This window comes from Desmodus rotundus, chromosome 5 (assembly GCF_022682495.2).
Source record: "Desmodus rotundus isolate HL8 chromosome 5, HLdesRot8A.1, whole genome shotgun sequence".
Lineage (NCBI taxonomy): Eukaryota > Metazoa > Chordata > Mammalia > Chiroptera > Phyllostomidae > Desmodus > Desmodus rotundus.
In genome coordinates this window covers 23,681,560-23,694,847 of record NC_071391.1, presented here as the reverse complement: position 1 = coordinate 23,694,847, position 13,288 = coordinate 23,681,560, and the positions used below count along the sequence as shown (strand labels likewise).

General features: G+C 44.8%; 1 protein-coding gene across 1 annotated transcript in view; it reads right to left on the bottom strand.

Annotated features, from left to right (window-relative positions):
• Positions 1-4,376: 4,376 nt before the first annotated feature.
• LOC112303192 (uncharacterized) overlaps positions 4,377-13,288 on the bottom strand; it is a 198,065-nt gene continuing 189,153 nt past the window's right edge. Inside the window, exons 3-4 of the mRNA XM_053925173.1 lie at positions 10,348-10,402; positions 4,377-4,732 (exon numbers count right to left, since the gene is read on the bottom strand). Coding sequence (XP_053781148.1) covers positions 4,469-4,732; positions 10,348-10,402 — 319 coding nt within the window. The 3' untranslated portion in view covers positions 4,377-4,468. The remainder of the gene's footprint in view (positions 4,733-10,347; positions 10,403-13,288) is intronic.

Sequence of the window (13,288 nt, the reverse complement as noted above, 5' to 3'; positions counted from 1 at the left end):
CCCTTCCTCTGAAAAATAATCACAAATCCCTGATAAAATATTATTTCAAAACTGGAATCCTTAGCAGAATCGTGACCCATTAGAGCCAGCTATCCCCACCTCATTTTGCATGAGAACAAACACACGCAGGTATGCTGACTTCGGCACTCGGATATGTCAAGGCTACTTACACAACCCTTGCTTAGTTTATAGATCACAGATCGGCTTGTGCTGCATTTTGTTTCCTGTTTGTTTGCTTTTGCTTTGCTTTTGCTTTCCCTCCCACCAGATAAGCTGAGACCTGATCTGTTTTAATCCCGGGCTTGTCCATCAGTCTAGCCTTCTCACTATCTCTGTCCCTGAGATGCAGCTAGAGACGTCACACGCTTTAACACCCTAACTACATGTCATTGCCGCCATTGTCTCTTGTCACCATCCTAATTCTATGTTCTGATAATAAAACTTCATTAGTGTCTGTACTTCCTTTCCCTTACCTTCGAAACCCTGTCTTGGGCTGAAACAGTTAGCAGTCTCTGCGTCATATCATTTGGTTGCCTGACAGCCACTGTGAGTGGGCCAAGCTGTGAGAAGATGAAAATTCTGACAATTTCCATTATCGTCAAATGAAGATATTTACTTGTACAAATATTAAAGGTTATTTAAAGATGTAAACTGACTTCATTCCATTAGAGGTTTGCATAAGGTAATAATTTAAAACAACTACCCAGCCTCATTTGAATAAATTACCAATTCATTTTCTGAAAGAAAAATGCCACTTCTCCGAGCTGTGTTTTTAACTGCTTGCAGTGCTGGAAGATGAAAACATAAACCTATGAATATTTCAGAACAAGAATTGTTCAAATTCTCTTATCATTTAGCCTAAACCCAGACAACGGGTTATTGTTCTAGAAATCTGACTGAGCGTGGCCCGAGCAGCTGAGACAGTGAAACACCACTCACATCAAAACCAGTCTCTAAGGGGGGGGAACTGTAGTTAAGTCCTCCTGCATTCCAGCACCAGGAATTCGCCCTAAGAAAAAATCAGGATGTGTGCCGATATTTATCTACAAGGATGTTCATCCCAGTGTTATTTATAATGGGGGAGAGACAGAGGCAGAGGCAGAGAGAAGTTAAGAGCAAGGATGGGAGAAATGTCTTCCTGACTAAGGCACTGATTGGACAATACATTCGAGTATAGTTATATGATAGTCTGGAATAAAGACGATTAAATATCATGTCATAGAAGGATTCATAATGATATGTGAAAAGTTTATTATATTAAAAAGGTTGTAAAGACAAACTATAAAATATGTGTCCTATGCTACCATTCATAAAAAAATAATTATCTATATTTGCATTGAAAAAGACTAAAATAAAATAGATAAAAAATGATAATTTGATATTGGAATTACTGGTGATATTCATTCTTGTGCTTTTATAATGAGAAAAATAGCAGTAATCCAATATTATTCAACTATTTGTAACTCAGTGGTATTGGGTGCATCATTATTTTTTCTTAGCTGGATCCTCTTTTCTTCTAGTCCAGTAGGGACCAGCGCTGGGCATTCCAGAGCATTAAGGTTAGGGCTATGGGTATTGGCAAAAGGAGACAGGGAGCAAGTTGGTCTGATATTATGCAGCAAGTTCTTTATGCTGCCTGGACTTGGCACCTTGGGGTCAGTCCTGCCCACTTATGACCTTTGATAGCAAACCAGTAAGATGCTCTTTAACTGTTACAGTGTTTCTTACAATACTTTCAGGAGGCTGTCTCTTGAAAGAGAAAATGAGTAAGGATTTGCTCAGTCTGTGTCACAACACTCCCCTACCTCCCATCCTCCACTCTCCCTAGAACACACCATGGTAGTTTTCTCCCTTTCCAGAAGTCCAGGGCTGGTAAGGCCTTCTCAGGCTTAGAAAGTTCAGCAACTTCTATCTTGTTGCCTTACTACCCTCAGCACATTGATTCCTCCTTATAGTCCAAGCTCCAGCCATGACAGAACATCCCACAAGGCAGGAAGGCAGAAGAGGAAATGGGGTCATGCCCCTACTCTTAAAATCACAGGTGACAATTCTGTTATACCCCATTGGCCAGAAGTTGGTCATGTGGCCACTGCAGGGGAGTATTGTAAGAACCTGGAAAATGTAGTCTTTATCCTACCTGGCTCACCTAAATTTCAGAAGTCCAATTTTTGAGGAAAAAAGAGAAAATAGATACTGGAGGGCAAGTGGTAGCCTTTCTGGCAAAAAAAAAAAAAAAATCATACATACGGGCATCACAAGATATCACTAGGCAAAGAGGACAAACCAAACCAAGTGTGTGTAGCTACTTCAACATTTTTTGCATTCATTCAATCCAAAAAGTATTTCCTGGTGCTTGCATTTATTTGAAAACAGCCTATGTGCTGCAGAATTCCGAGCTACGGTCTCTGGGGAAGAAATCCAACAGCTGCAGCAAATAAAGCAGATGGGAATTAAGAATGCTGGAGAACCTCCAAAACACGATCCCATTGTCCACTAAGTGCCAACTCTACAAAGAATGTGTGCTCCAAAATAGAAACTTTATGAAACTTTGAAGCATTTGATTAATGTAAACCTTCATGAATAATGCAAGGCTGTGCGCCAGGGCTTGATGTGAGGCAGGGAGAGGAGAAAGGAGATTAGCACGTTCATCTTGGCTTTAAAAAAATATGAGGAATTCACAGAGGGAAGTCGAGCATTTGGGGGCGAGTGTGACTCCTGAAATGGTTGCTGCTGACAGGCTCCTTGGGTGGCCGCTGAGGAAACACCAGCCAGCTCGCCAGGGCGATTCCATCAGAGGGTCGGCCCAGCCCTGTGTGCCGCCTGGGCGGGGGCAACAGTCGGGGCCAGTCATGCCTATGTGACTGCAGGTGGGGCCCAGAGACGCTTCTTTGCCCTGTAAGTATCTCCGCCACCTACAGGTTGCTGGAAGTAGACATTCCTCCATTAGACATTCTCTCCTCAATGTTAATGACCTGCCTTCGGTTGAAATGCAAAGACCTGTGAGGGGGATCGCACACACAGAGGGTTCCAAAACACAACCCGTTCTATTCTGCCTCTAAAATATCTTTTACAAATTTTACTACAAAATATTTCAGACTTACAAGAGGGAAAGGACCACACATCACCTTTTATGTCCCTCCTCTCCGGGTCTGGTACCCTCAGAATCCATCCCCACACCCATGGGTAGAAGAATCAAGCGATTCTTTTAGGGCAGCCATAGACACACCCTGGTTCTCAGACAGAGAGAGCCTGGCAGGTAACGCCCGGAGCCTGTTATTGTCTTCTGGAAGCCTTCTTGTTCTGTTAGGGGAAGCCAGCCCCCACCCCCACAGTGTGGCTGGCAGTAGAATTCCCTCCTCTGCTGTGGGGAGAATATATGGAAGGTGGAGATGGTGTGACTGGAGCGTCTGGGCTGGTGGACTGTGGGTCCCCCTGCTCAGCTGGAGCTCATTGCTACTGTAGGGGAGTACAACCCATGTTGCCAGCTGTTCCGATTTTTTTAAGAGAAGCTGAGAATCATTTTTGTTTTGTTTCCTTTTCTTTCCTAGGCAATCCCTGCACACTGAGTTTGGGACTCTAATAGCTGGGGATCTTGGGCATTTGCTCTTCTCAAGTTCAGTGTTCTCAGCTGTCCAGTGAAAGAAAAGAAAGAAGAAGTACTGTGTTTTGTGATGCTTCCCTGGGATAATTCATGTAGGGTTCTTAGACTGGAGCAAGGTTGGCACAGAGTAAGTGATCAATAATTGTTAGTTTTTTTGGTTTTTTGTTTTTTTTTAACTAGACACTGGAGGAGGCACTGCATTGGGATCCCATCTTTCTTGCCCATCTCTACTCAGAATGTAGAGTGTTCTGTCTTCTGAGGTGGGGACAGCAGAGCCCACCTGGAAGAGAGAGCCATGGCTCAGCAGAAGTCTCTGGAGCTCCCTAAATGCAAGGGTGAAGACGGCAAGGGATACCGCAAGGAACTGCCCCAAACATCTGCTGTAGACCTTTTCTACTGAAGGGAAAATAAAGAGGAAAAAGGGGAAGGAAGGAAGAAATGAAGGAAGGAAGGGAAAAAAGAAGGGAGGAAATGAGACTTAGTAAAACCTCAAAGCATAGACTGCATTGTAGTTAATATATAGCAAGAGGTTCTAAAATCCTGGGACAGATCTAAAGAACTGCTGAGCAAAAGTCACGTTGCAGATTATAACTAATGATACTTAAAGATATTTAAGACATATTGTTCAGTTTGGTAATCAGGCTATAAAACAATGTGCATTGAACGAGACTAATAGTATATAGGAATTTACGCATATCTAACAAAAAAAGACTGGAAAGATAGCCAACAAATTGTGTAAAAGGGTAATCTCTGGGTGACAGGATTGTAATTTTTATGTTTTATTTTCATTATGTGAACCTCATAACTTGTCTTTTATAAACCTATGTAACTTGTTTAACACGACAAAATGAGAAGTATTGAAAATAATCAATAGGTTTGGGAAGCTACTAGTTTCAGCCAAAGAATTTCAGATTCTTTTTCTAAACTTCCAGCAGGTGGCGCAATGGCGATGTCAGCCTCTGGCCGTCTCACTGCTCCATGAACAGAATCTCGGATGCTTTGTAAGTTCTGGCAAGGGCTGCCCGTGCTGGGGAGAGCGCGTTCCCTGATGGGCAGGAGGCACTTGGAAGAAACCGCCCAGACCCAAGAACTGCCCTCATCCAGATCACTGGCTCCAGGGTTCCATTGTCCCTGCACCAGGAGAGACAACACTGTTAGAAATGCAGAGACGCTGTTTCTCTTCCTCCCTCCCTTTACTTCCATCCCGTAAGTTCAGATCAGTGGTTTCGCTGGCTATTTTCTCGATAGGATTGAATTTGAAGCTCACCGAAACCCTAAGTGAGATTTTTTAGCTCAAATGTAAAAAAAAAATCAAGGGCTTTAATGAACAGCAAAACTTATGGACAAAGATGCTGGACATTTCGGCCCACTGTCACAGCTCAGGTTGGCAGAGAGAAGCTAGCAGGCTCCTCCTGCCAGACCCAGAGTTTTCGCTTACTAATGCTTCTTCTTCACGCCCACTCTGATCCAGATGCTTGCATGTGGCACTCATCTGGGTTCCGGGTTCAAAGCCCAGAACACATAGTTGCTGTCGAGGTCAGACAGCCCAGGTGATCAGAAGGAATCAAGTAAAATGATGGGCAAGAGCGACCTGGAAGTTGCTATATGTACATAACTTCGTTCATTCGTGTTCTTTCTCTCTCTCCCTCTCTCTCTCTCTCTCTCTCTCTCTCTCTCTCTCTCTCTCTCTCTCACACACACACACACACACATACACACACACACACACAGGCATTTCCAAAGACATTAGAATAGTGGAGATCATATGACAACAACAAGATAACTAACACATGTAGGACTGTAGACCAGGCAGTTTTGCTTCAAGGTTAAGAGCTTTGGACTCAGCCCGGGCTTGAGTCCCAGCCCCGGCACTTTCCAGTGTGGCACTTTGTTCTTGGTCCCCACATCTGTTAAACAGACATGTGGAGGATGTCGTCAAGGTGCACTCTTGTTAGTACCGTTATCACATTTGCATCTTACTCGACAATCTCACGATGGAATGAACTTCCCCAGAACATGTCGTGAGGTAGAAAGAAGGCTGGGTTTGGAGCCAGAACACTTGGGCTCAAATCCCGCTGCAATATGTTCTTCCTCGGTGGGCCCTTCGTTTCTCTGAGCCTCAGTTTCCTCACCCTAGAACGGAGCCCGGACACCCACTTCACAGACCCGGATGGAGACCAAAGCAAATGAAATCAATGTACAAGAAAATGTTTTCTAAAGTGCAACAGCACTCTGCTAATGTAAGGAATGATAATTATTAACCCAACAAAGAGTGTTCTGTGGCAAGCATTTTCCTGATGGTCTTTGTTGCCGTTCTCTTGTTGACTCAGTACGTGTCAACAGATGACTCCATTTCAACCTAAATGTCCATTGCCCAAGCTAATTGCTAATTTAGACTTAAACTGTGCCCAACTCCTGATTAGAATTTAAACCTTGGAATTCCATTAAGGATGCATAATGCTACATTTTCCTTCACTGAAATTAATCAGCTGCAAATGATTAAATTACTATATATAGTGTGAAACACAACAAAGCTGTAATTTTTATATAAATTCCAGAATGTTACATTATTTCCCTTCAGCGCTGACATTGGAATAATTCCTCCACAATCATTGCTTTGTCTTCTGTAAAATAAAATTTAAAGAACCCATTGCTCTTCAAGCGTACCAAAGTCTGCGTTCAATATTTAATATGATTAATGTTTACTGTATTTGTTGTGGGGTTGTCTGCTAATTGTGGCGTTAAACCTCACCCCCTTCATCATCTTTGGGGGCTGTGGGATGTTGGTTCAGAACCACAGTTTGAGAAAGTATCAATTAAAATTCAGCTCCACTGAACACATGAATCTTTTTTGTTGTTTGTTTGTGATGCCTGGCATATCTGGCGGCAACAGTCTCCTTCTCCCCCCCTCTCCTAGCTGCAAGAACAGACTGAAATTCTGGGAAACTTCGCAGTAGGGATGCAGCCTGAGGTGAAGCCCCCGGCTCGCTCAATGGGCAAGCAGGGCCAGGGATATCCAGGGTGCGATGCCAGCCGTGTGCTTCGTTGGCAAAGCCCCCCACCTCTGGGCAGGGACAGGTAACTAAAGCAAATGCGATGTGGGTGAGGCAAACAAGGCGTTTAGGGACAACATTTCGGGAGGCTGATGGTGCACATGCTTGGCTCCGGGAGCAAGTGCCCAGTGCTTAAATTCTGTGCCCCTGCCCCCCACCCTTCAAGGCCTCGCTTCCTTACATTTTGCACCCCAGTTGCCTCCCTTGCATCCCACCCTGATTAAGAGTACCTCACTGAGAGTCAGGAAGCCTGAGATGATGACCCAGGGAGTCCTGGCACCACTGTGACAGACCTTGGGTCGGTCCCTTAACCTTTCCGAGTCTTTACTTTCTCGTGTGTGAAATAGGAATAATAATCTCTGCTGGGGAGATGTAGGATTCAGATAGTGCTTGTAAATGGCAGGATGCGCCCCAGGTGTGGGCGTCACTGTCATCGAGTGGCATGCATTTCTCTGGCTTGCCTGCACCGCAGCAGGTCCTCTGGTTCCCTCCTCCGAGTCCTTGCAGCCTTTTGGAGGAAATCCTGGACAAAGCCTTCAGAATGCTGTCTCCACAATGACTCCCAGCCCCTATTTGGCCTCCAAAGCCAAAGGGAAGGTGTTGCCCACCCTACCCCACCCCCTGCCGCCATTACTCTTCCTTCCAGACGGTGGTGGGCGGGGGGAGTTCTGCTGGTTTTGAGGTTAAACTGCGTCCACTGTAGCTGGGCCACTTTAGTGGTGGAGTGCTCTCTTCTCTCACTTTCTCCCATTCGTCTCAGCTCTAAAGGACAACTGCCTTCCTCTCCCAGAGTCTCTCAGAGAACATGTGCACAAACAGTTCTCCCAGCTTCTCTCTGCAGCCCCTCTCCGGAGTCCAAACTCCATGGAGGCTGTATCGAAGTCTTCTCTCTCCATGCCCTCATTCCTTCCCCGCCTCTCCTTCACCTTGGTGAGCCTTGCCCCAGGTACATGGTCATCCCTTTCCACCCAAAGCTTGAGTTCCCCACTTACACTGGGTCCCACTGAGTACTGATTGGGCACCCTCTGTTTTGGGGGGGATACAAAAAGCCTGGCATACTCTTCATTCCAAGAGCTCACAACCCATGGGGCATTCTTCATGCCAACTCTGCCTCACTGTGTCTGTGTGTGTGTTAGAGAGAAAAAGAGATCACATTGATGTGGCAAAATATTGCCAGTCGATAAATCTAAGATAAGGGTATATGAGTATTCATTATTCATTATACAATTACTTTAACTCTTCTCTGGGTTTGAAATTTTCCGAAGTGAGATGTTGGGACGGGGGAAGCAGTAATAGTTTTAAATGATTTTTAAAATGTTCCATGGCACACAACTGGCTGGCATATTATTGATCAGCAATGGCTTTTACAAATGGGTTCACATCATTCACACACTTATTTAAACATATGCAAACAGTTCACACTTAGCTAACATAAAACGAAGAACAAACAACTATCTGGCTTTCACTGTGATCCCTAAACATAAGCCGAATACCTCCTCTGGTGCTCTAACAATGAAAAACTGCTGTGTTGGGCATTAAGCTGTATCTCTTGGGGCCCACGAAACTATACCAATGGGCCGGTGAACCCTCGAGGGTTGTTGTGGTGGTAGGGCGATCTTTCCCATGCTCACTGAATCAGGGCACAGCCCACTTCAGCTGTGACATCACTGGCACCACCCTAGACCCTTGATTTTCCTTTAAAATGTATATTCTTTTGGGGGTAGAAGGAGGAAGAAAATTCAGTTCCTCATCCTCTGGTGTTTTCAGACCCAAGAATGGATCAAAATTCCAAGAAGAGAACAGGTAAAATGGAAACCAGGGAGGAGCTTTCTTTGTTTCTGTCCACCTCTGCTCCAAAATGGCACACGGGCCAGAGGCCAGCTGCAGGAGATCGTGTGTAGAGAGTAGTGCACAAACAGGCGGGGGTTCTTACTCTCAAAGGCCATCACCCATGCCTCCCCTGGCCACCCTCATCGCTTTAGCTGCCTCTACTTCAGGAGGACTTGAGCACTGTGGCCTCCTGGCACCCTGGGTCTGGGGAAGAGGCAGACTGCCCCTTATTCTCCTACTTTCCAATGCCAACTCAACAGACAGCTTTGGTTCAGCCCGATTGCCAACCATCTCGGAGCCACTCTCTAGCACACTGCTCAATAAATGCATGAGCTCTGAAGAGAAGAGCTGCAGAAAAAAACTGGAGGGGGAGCGTTATGGAAGATTTTATTAACTTGGAGGACTTTTTGCTGACTTCTGCTCAGAACTCAGCTCTGGAGTCCTCAAGGCTGCCGCCCTGAGAGCAGCAGAGGTGCACCTGGTGCATAGATATCATCCTTCTTCCTCAAGTGACTTTGAAGGCAACTGATATCTGCAAGGGTCCAAGGAGGAAGAGAAACATTATGGCTGTGCAGTACATTGCAGGGGAGTGACACCCTGGCGGCAGAAGAGAGAAGGAGTCAATGAAATCTGGGTGGTTACTATTACAATGTGTCCAATATTGTAATAGTAAATATCTGTGCTGAGAGCAAATTGTGTGCTGGATCCTGTGTTAAGTACTTTAAATATGTTTTCTTATGCAATGCTCACAGCAACCCAGTAGATACTTCCTTTTACAAATGAAGGGACTAAGGCTTAAAGAGGTAACTTACCTAAGTATGATGGTCAATTTTATGTGTCAACTTGACCAAGACCATGGGATGCTTAGATATTTGGTTAAACATTATCCTGGGTGTTAAACATTAGCCTGTGAGGGTGTTTCTGGGTGAGAATAACATTAGAATCAGTAGACTAAGTAAAGCAGATTACCCTCCCTCAATGTGAGTAGACCTCATCCAATTAGTTGAAGGCCCAAATAGAACACTCTACCCAACTGTCTTCAAGCTGCACATCAATCTTCTCCTGCCCTTGAACTCAGACTGGAACTGCGTTGGAAGCATTCCTGGGTCTCCAGCTTGCCAATTACAGACCATAAACTTCTCAGCCTCCATCATCACTGGAGCCAATTACTTTAGCTAAAGTTTTAGTTGAAAGGCTTAAGCGATTAATGCATGTGGAACGCTGTTGTTCCAGGAACTGGAATACATGACCTACATGACTCCAGGAGGGTGACAAGCAATTCAACCTCTATATCTCAGGGGGTCTGCAAGTGACTGAGATGGTATCTGAGCCATTGTGTTCCAGGGAGGGAACATCAGTGACACAGATAAAGAATTGTTGATCAGTAGATAAAGAAGTACTAGGAAAATCGCAGCTGGACTGCAACTCTTATCTGATTAACCTTTCCCCAAACCCCTTAGCTACCCGTTTTTTCTCCTTATAAAAAAATCGGCTTGAAATGGATGTTAAGAGTTTTTAGGTTACATAACCTGCCGTCTTCTCAGACCACTGGCCATCTGAATAACGAGCCCATAAAGATTCAATCCTTGTCTCTAGTTATTGGTTCTGGTAGTAACAGGCAGCGCAAACGCTGACTTTTCCAGTTTCATCCTTGCTGGTAGGACCCACCTCTCACTATGAAGACTTAAAATGCCAAATCTCCCCCTCCCCCTCTTCCATTACACTCAGGGCACAGGTGTGCAAACCAAACCTTTCTATGTGGACATAAAGAGTTTGCCAGGAGCTAGTGGAAGATTTTCCTTTCTTAAAAAGGAGACACCAGGAGGAAATGGCTTCTCCAACTTTGTGGAGGATTGTACCTACCTGGTCCAAGAAACAGGAGTGACATCTTGCAACCGGGGAAGACACAGCCTTTGTGCTGAGGAAGGCAGAGCAGAAAGAGAAGGAAATCTGAATCATGAACACACTGTAGAGCTGCTGAATGAACCAATCCTGAAATCCCTAGTATCCAAACTTCTTATGCAATATAATGTTCTTATCATTTAAGTCTGTTTCCTGTGCCCCAAAGCATCCTAATCTAATTAGCTGATTTAATTTGCACTGTAAATGCTCACATCAAAGGAGGTCTATTTATCCAGTCAAAGGTGTATGTGTGAGTTCATTTAATACTTTCATCATTTACAAATAATCCGGTGAAATGCTGAATATATTTCTATATCTACACCCATATCCATCCCTTCAACCAACCCTGCATCCCTCCATTCCCTCTGTCTGTCTGTCTGTCTGACTGACTGTCTATCTGTGTGAGTTCTATGGTCAAAGAAGTTTGGCAAGTGGTGATGGCTGCATACCACAGCCTCTTCTGGAGAGTCTCAATGAACATTAGCATGTTAGAACCTCCAATAAGAGCTATTGTAAAGAAGCTTCTTTCATTCAGTATTTCCTTGATTACTTGTTTTTAAATCACAGACACCCCCCCCCCCTTTTTAGCACATATTAACAGCAACCTAGCTTGGGAAATTCTCCTGTGACAGGGTAACTCTCTCTGCCCTCAGATCCCCCCACCCCCCTCCAAACACACATGTTCTAAGATGACAATTGTTCCCTCTGAAGGCAACATTTGTTATTCTGAAGCACTGAAGCAGAACCTCAGGCACAGAGAGGCCACTTGGAATTTGCTTAGCAGATGTTTACAGATAGCTGATGGTAATTTTGACACAAAAGACATACTTCTGGCCTGGGTTTACTGTTTGTGATTCACAGCTACAGTCTAGGAACCTTGAGTCTGGCCCGTCATCGTGCTTGAGCTAACCACATTTGACACAAACAGTTTCCTTTCATGGTGGCCCCATCCCCTGTTTACACCATCCACAGCCCAGGAGGCAATCTTGTGTGTGTTTTAACATAAACTTCAAATCACATGCATACTAACACTACTTCATGAGCAAGAAATTACCACATCTGGTTCATTGACATTTACTTCTGGGAACCATTTCAATCAGATTAATTCATTTATCTAAATAATCTTCCACTCACTTCACATCAGAACTTGCCAATACATTTTCTATTGATGCTCCAACCTTCCTTTTTGAAGACTGAGATGCAAGATTAATTATTACCTGGCATTCTGTCGACTGGACTCTTATCAGGGTGTAACAGAGTTCAAATAATAGCCTTTATCCCATGAGGATTCGAGAAAGGGAAAGGGGAGTAGGACAGATGGAGCTGTCATTGTCAACCTATTATTGACAGAGTGTTGGAGAGAGTGGCTTAGACATGCAAGAACAAAATGCCTTGTATTAGTCAGGACAGGAAGCTAATGCTGCAGTAACAAACAACCCACAAATCTTGGTGGCTGATAAAAAGAAAGGCTTCTTTCTCATCCACGTTACATGTGCATTGTGAGCTAGCTGAGGGCCTGCTCCATATCATCTTTACTCAGGGACCCAGCAGTTGGAACAAACTTGAATTGGAACATTGCCAATTGTCACGGCAAAGAGGAACATGCAAGTACAGCAAGCCCCTAATTGACTCTCAGAGCTTCCATGCAGAAGGGGCCACATCACTTCTGTTCACCTTTCATTGGCCATGTGTGAGCTCCATTACCACAGGCCCCCACCACTAAACCCCAGGGCTAGACAGACATGTCCCCCTACAATAGGCATCACCGGGAAAGCCACAGGCCTCATCCCACTGGGGCAGAGCCTCCACTGCCACGTTTACCCTTCAGCAAAGAGCAGAGCACAACGTACACTCTCTACAGACAAGCAGACCTGAAAGAGCGTGGGCGATGGGGCTATCCTCCTGACTCCTGGTCAGATCAGAGGGCAGACAATGGCCAGGCAGAAACAGGTTATTCCACTTAGTAACTGTCTTCTTTATTTTCAATTTTCCACTTCACTCTCTGTTTCTGAGGCATCCTTGACATATAACATTACATTAGCTTTAGGTGTACAGCATAAGGATTCGATATTTGTATTCTCCATTCCACTCCTGAACCCTTTCCTCTTGAACACGTTCTCCGCCTTCCTCCCTGTTTGCTTTCCCATCATCCTAGCTTGCTTCTTCCTCCTCCAACAATGGTGAATCAGGCTGGGAAGGTTCCCTGATGGAGTTCCCATCAGCCTTTCAACATGCATTGAACACATATTTGCTGAGCACCTACAACATGCCGGGTACTGATCAAAGCATAGCCCCCAATGGCATATTTTAAAGTGCAACAATGTAGTATAGGACCACTGCCAGCTGCAAAAGTGTTTTGCACAGATTAGAAGAAGTTGCCCTTTCTGGGCAGATGCAGCCCTGTCTGCACACGGCTTGGCAAGCTGGAAGCCCTTTTGTGCGAAGAAAAAAGCACCCCTTCATCCAAGTGGATGCAGCCCATGCAGGGCACACAGCTTGGCGAGCAGAGTGAGGACTGGATTTAGCCCTGCATGCCCCTCATCCAAGTGTCCTGGCAAGCACAGTGTCCCCCCAGGTGCAGTGTCCCCAAAGTTGTGCATTTTCCTTAAAGATAAATGTGCTTTGTTCAAGGTCTTCTCTTTTATTCTCTCCTTTCAGATAAGTGAAAGCACCATTTCTTTTATGAAATGATGGTAAAAATAGATGGTAGTGTTTGTTTTATCTCTTCTGGAGGATGTTCTTACTTAGCAAGATAAAGTGGACAACTTTGTGTCAGCTCTCTATTTTGGACACTTCTCTGGACTGTGACATTCAAAACTTTGGGAACCACTGACTGCTGGAAGGTGTTGTGTGGTGGGAAACCCTCTGTTCAAGCAAAGGGAAAAGTCACCACAAAACAACA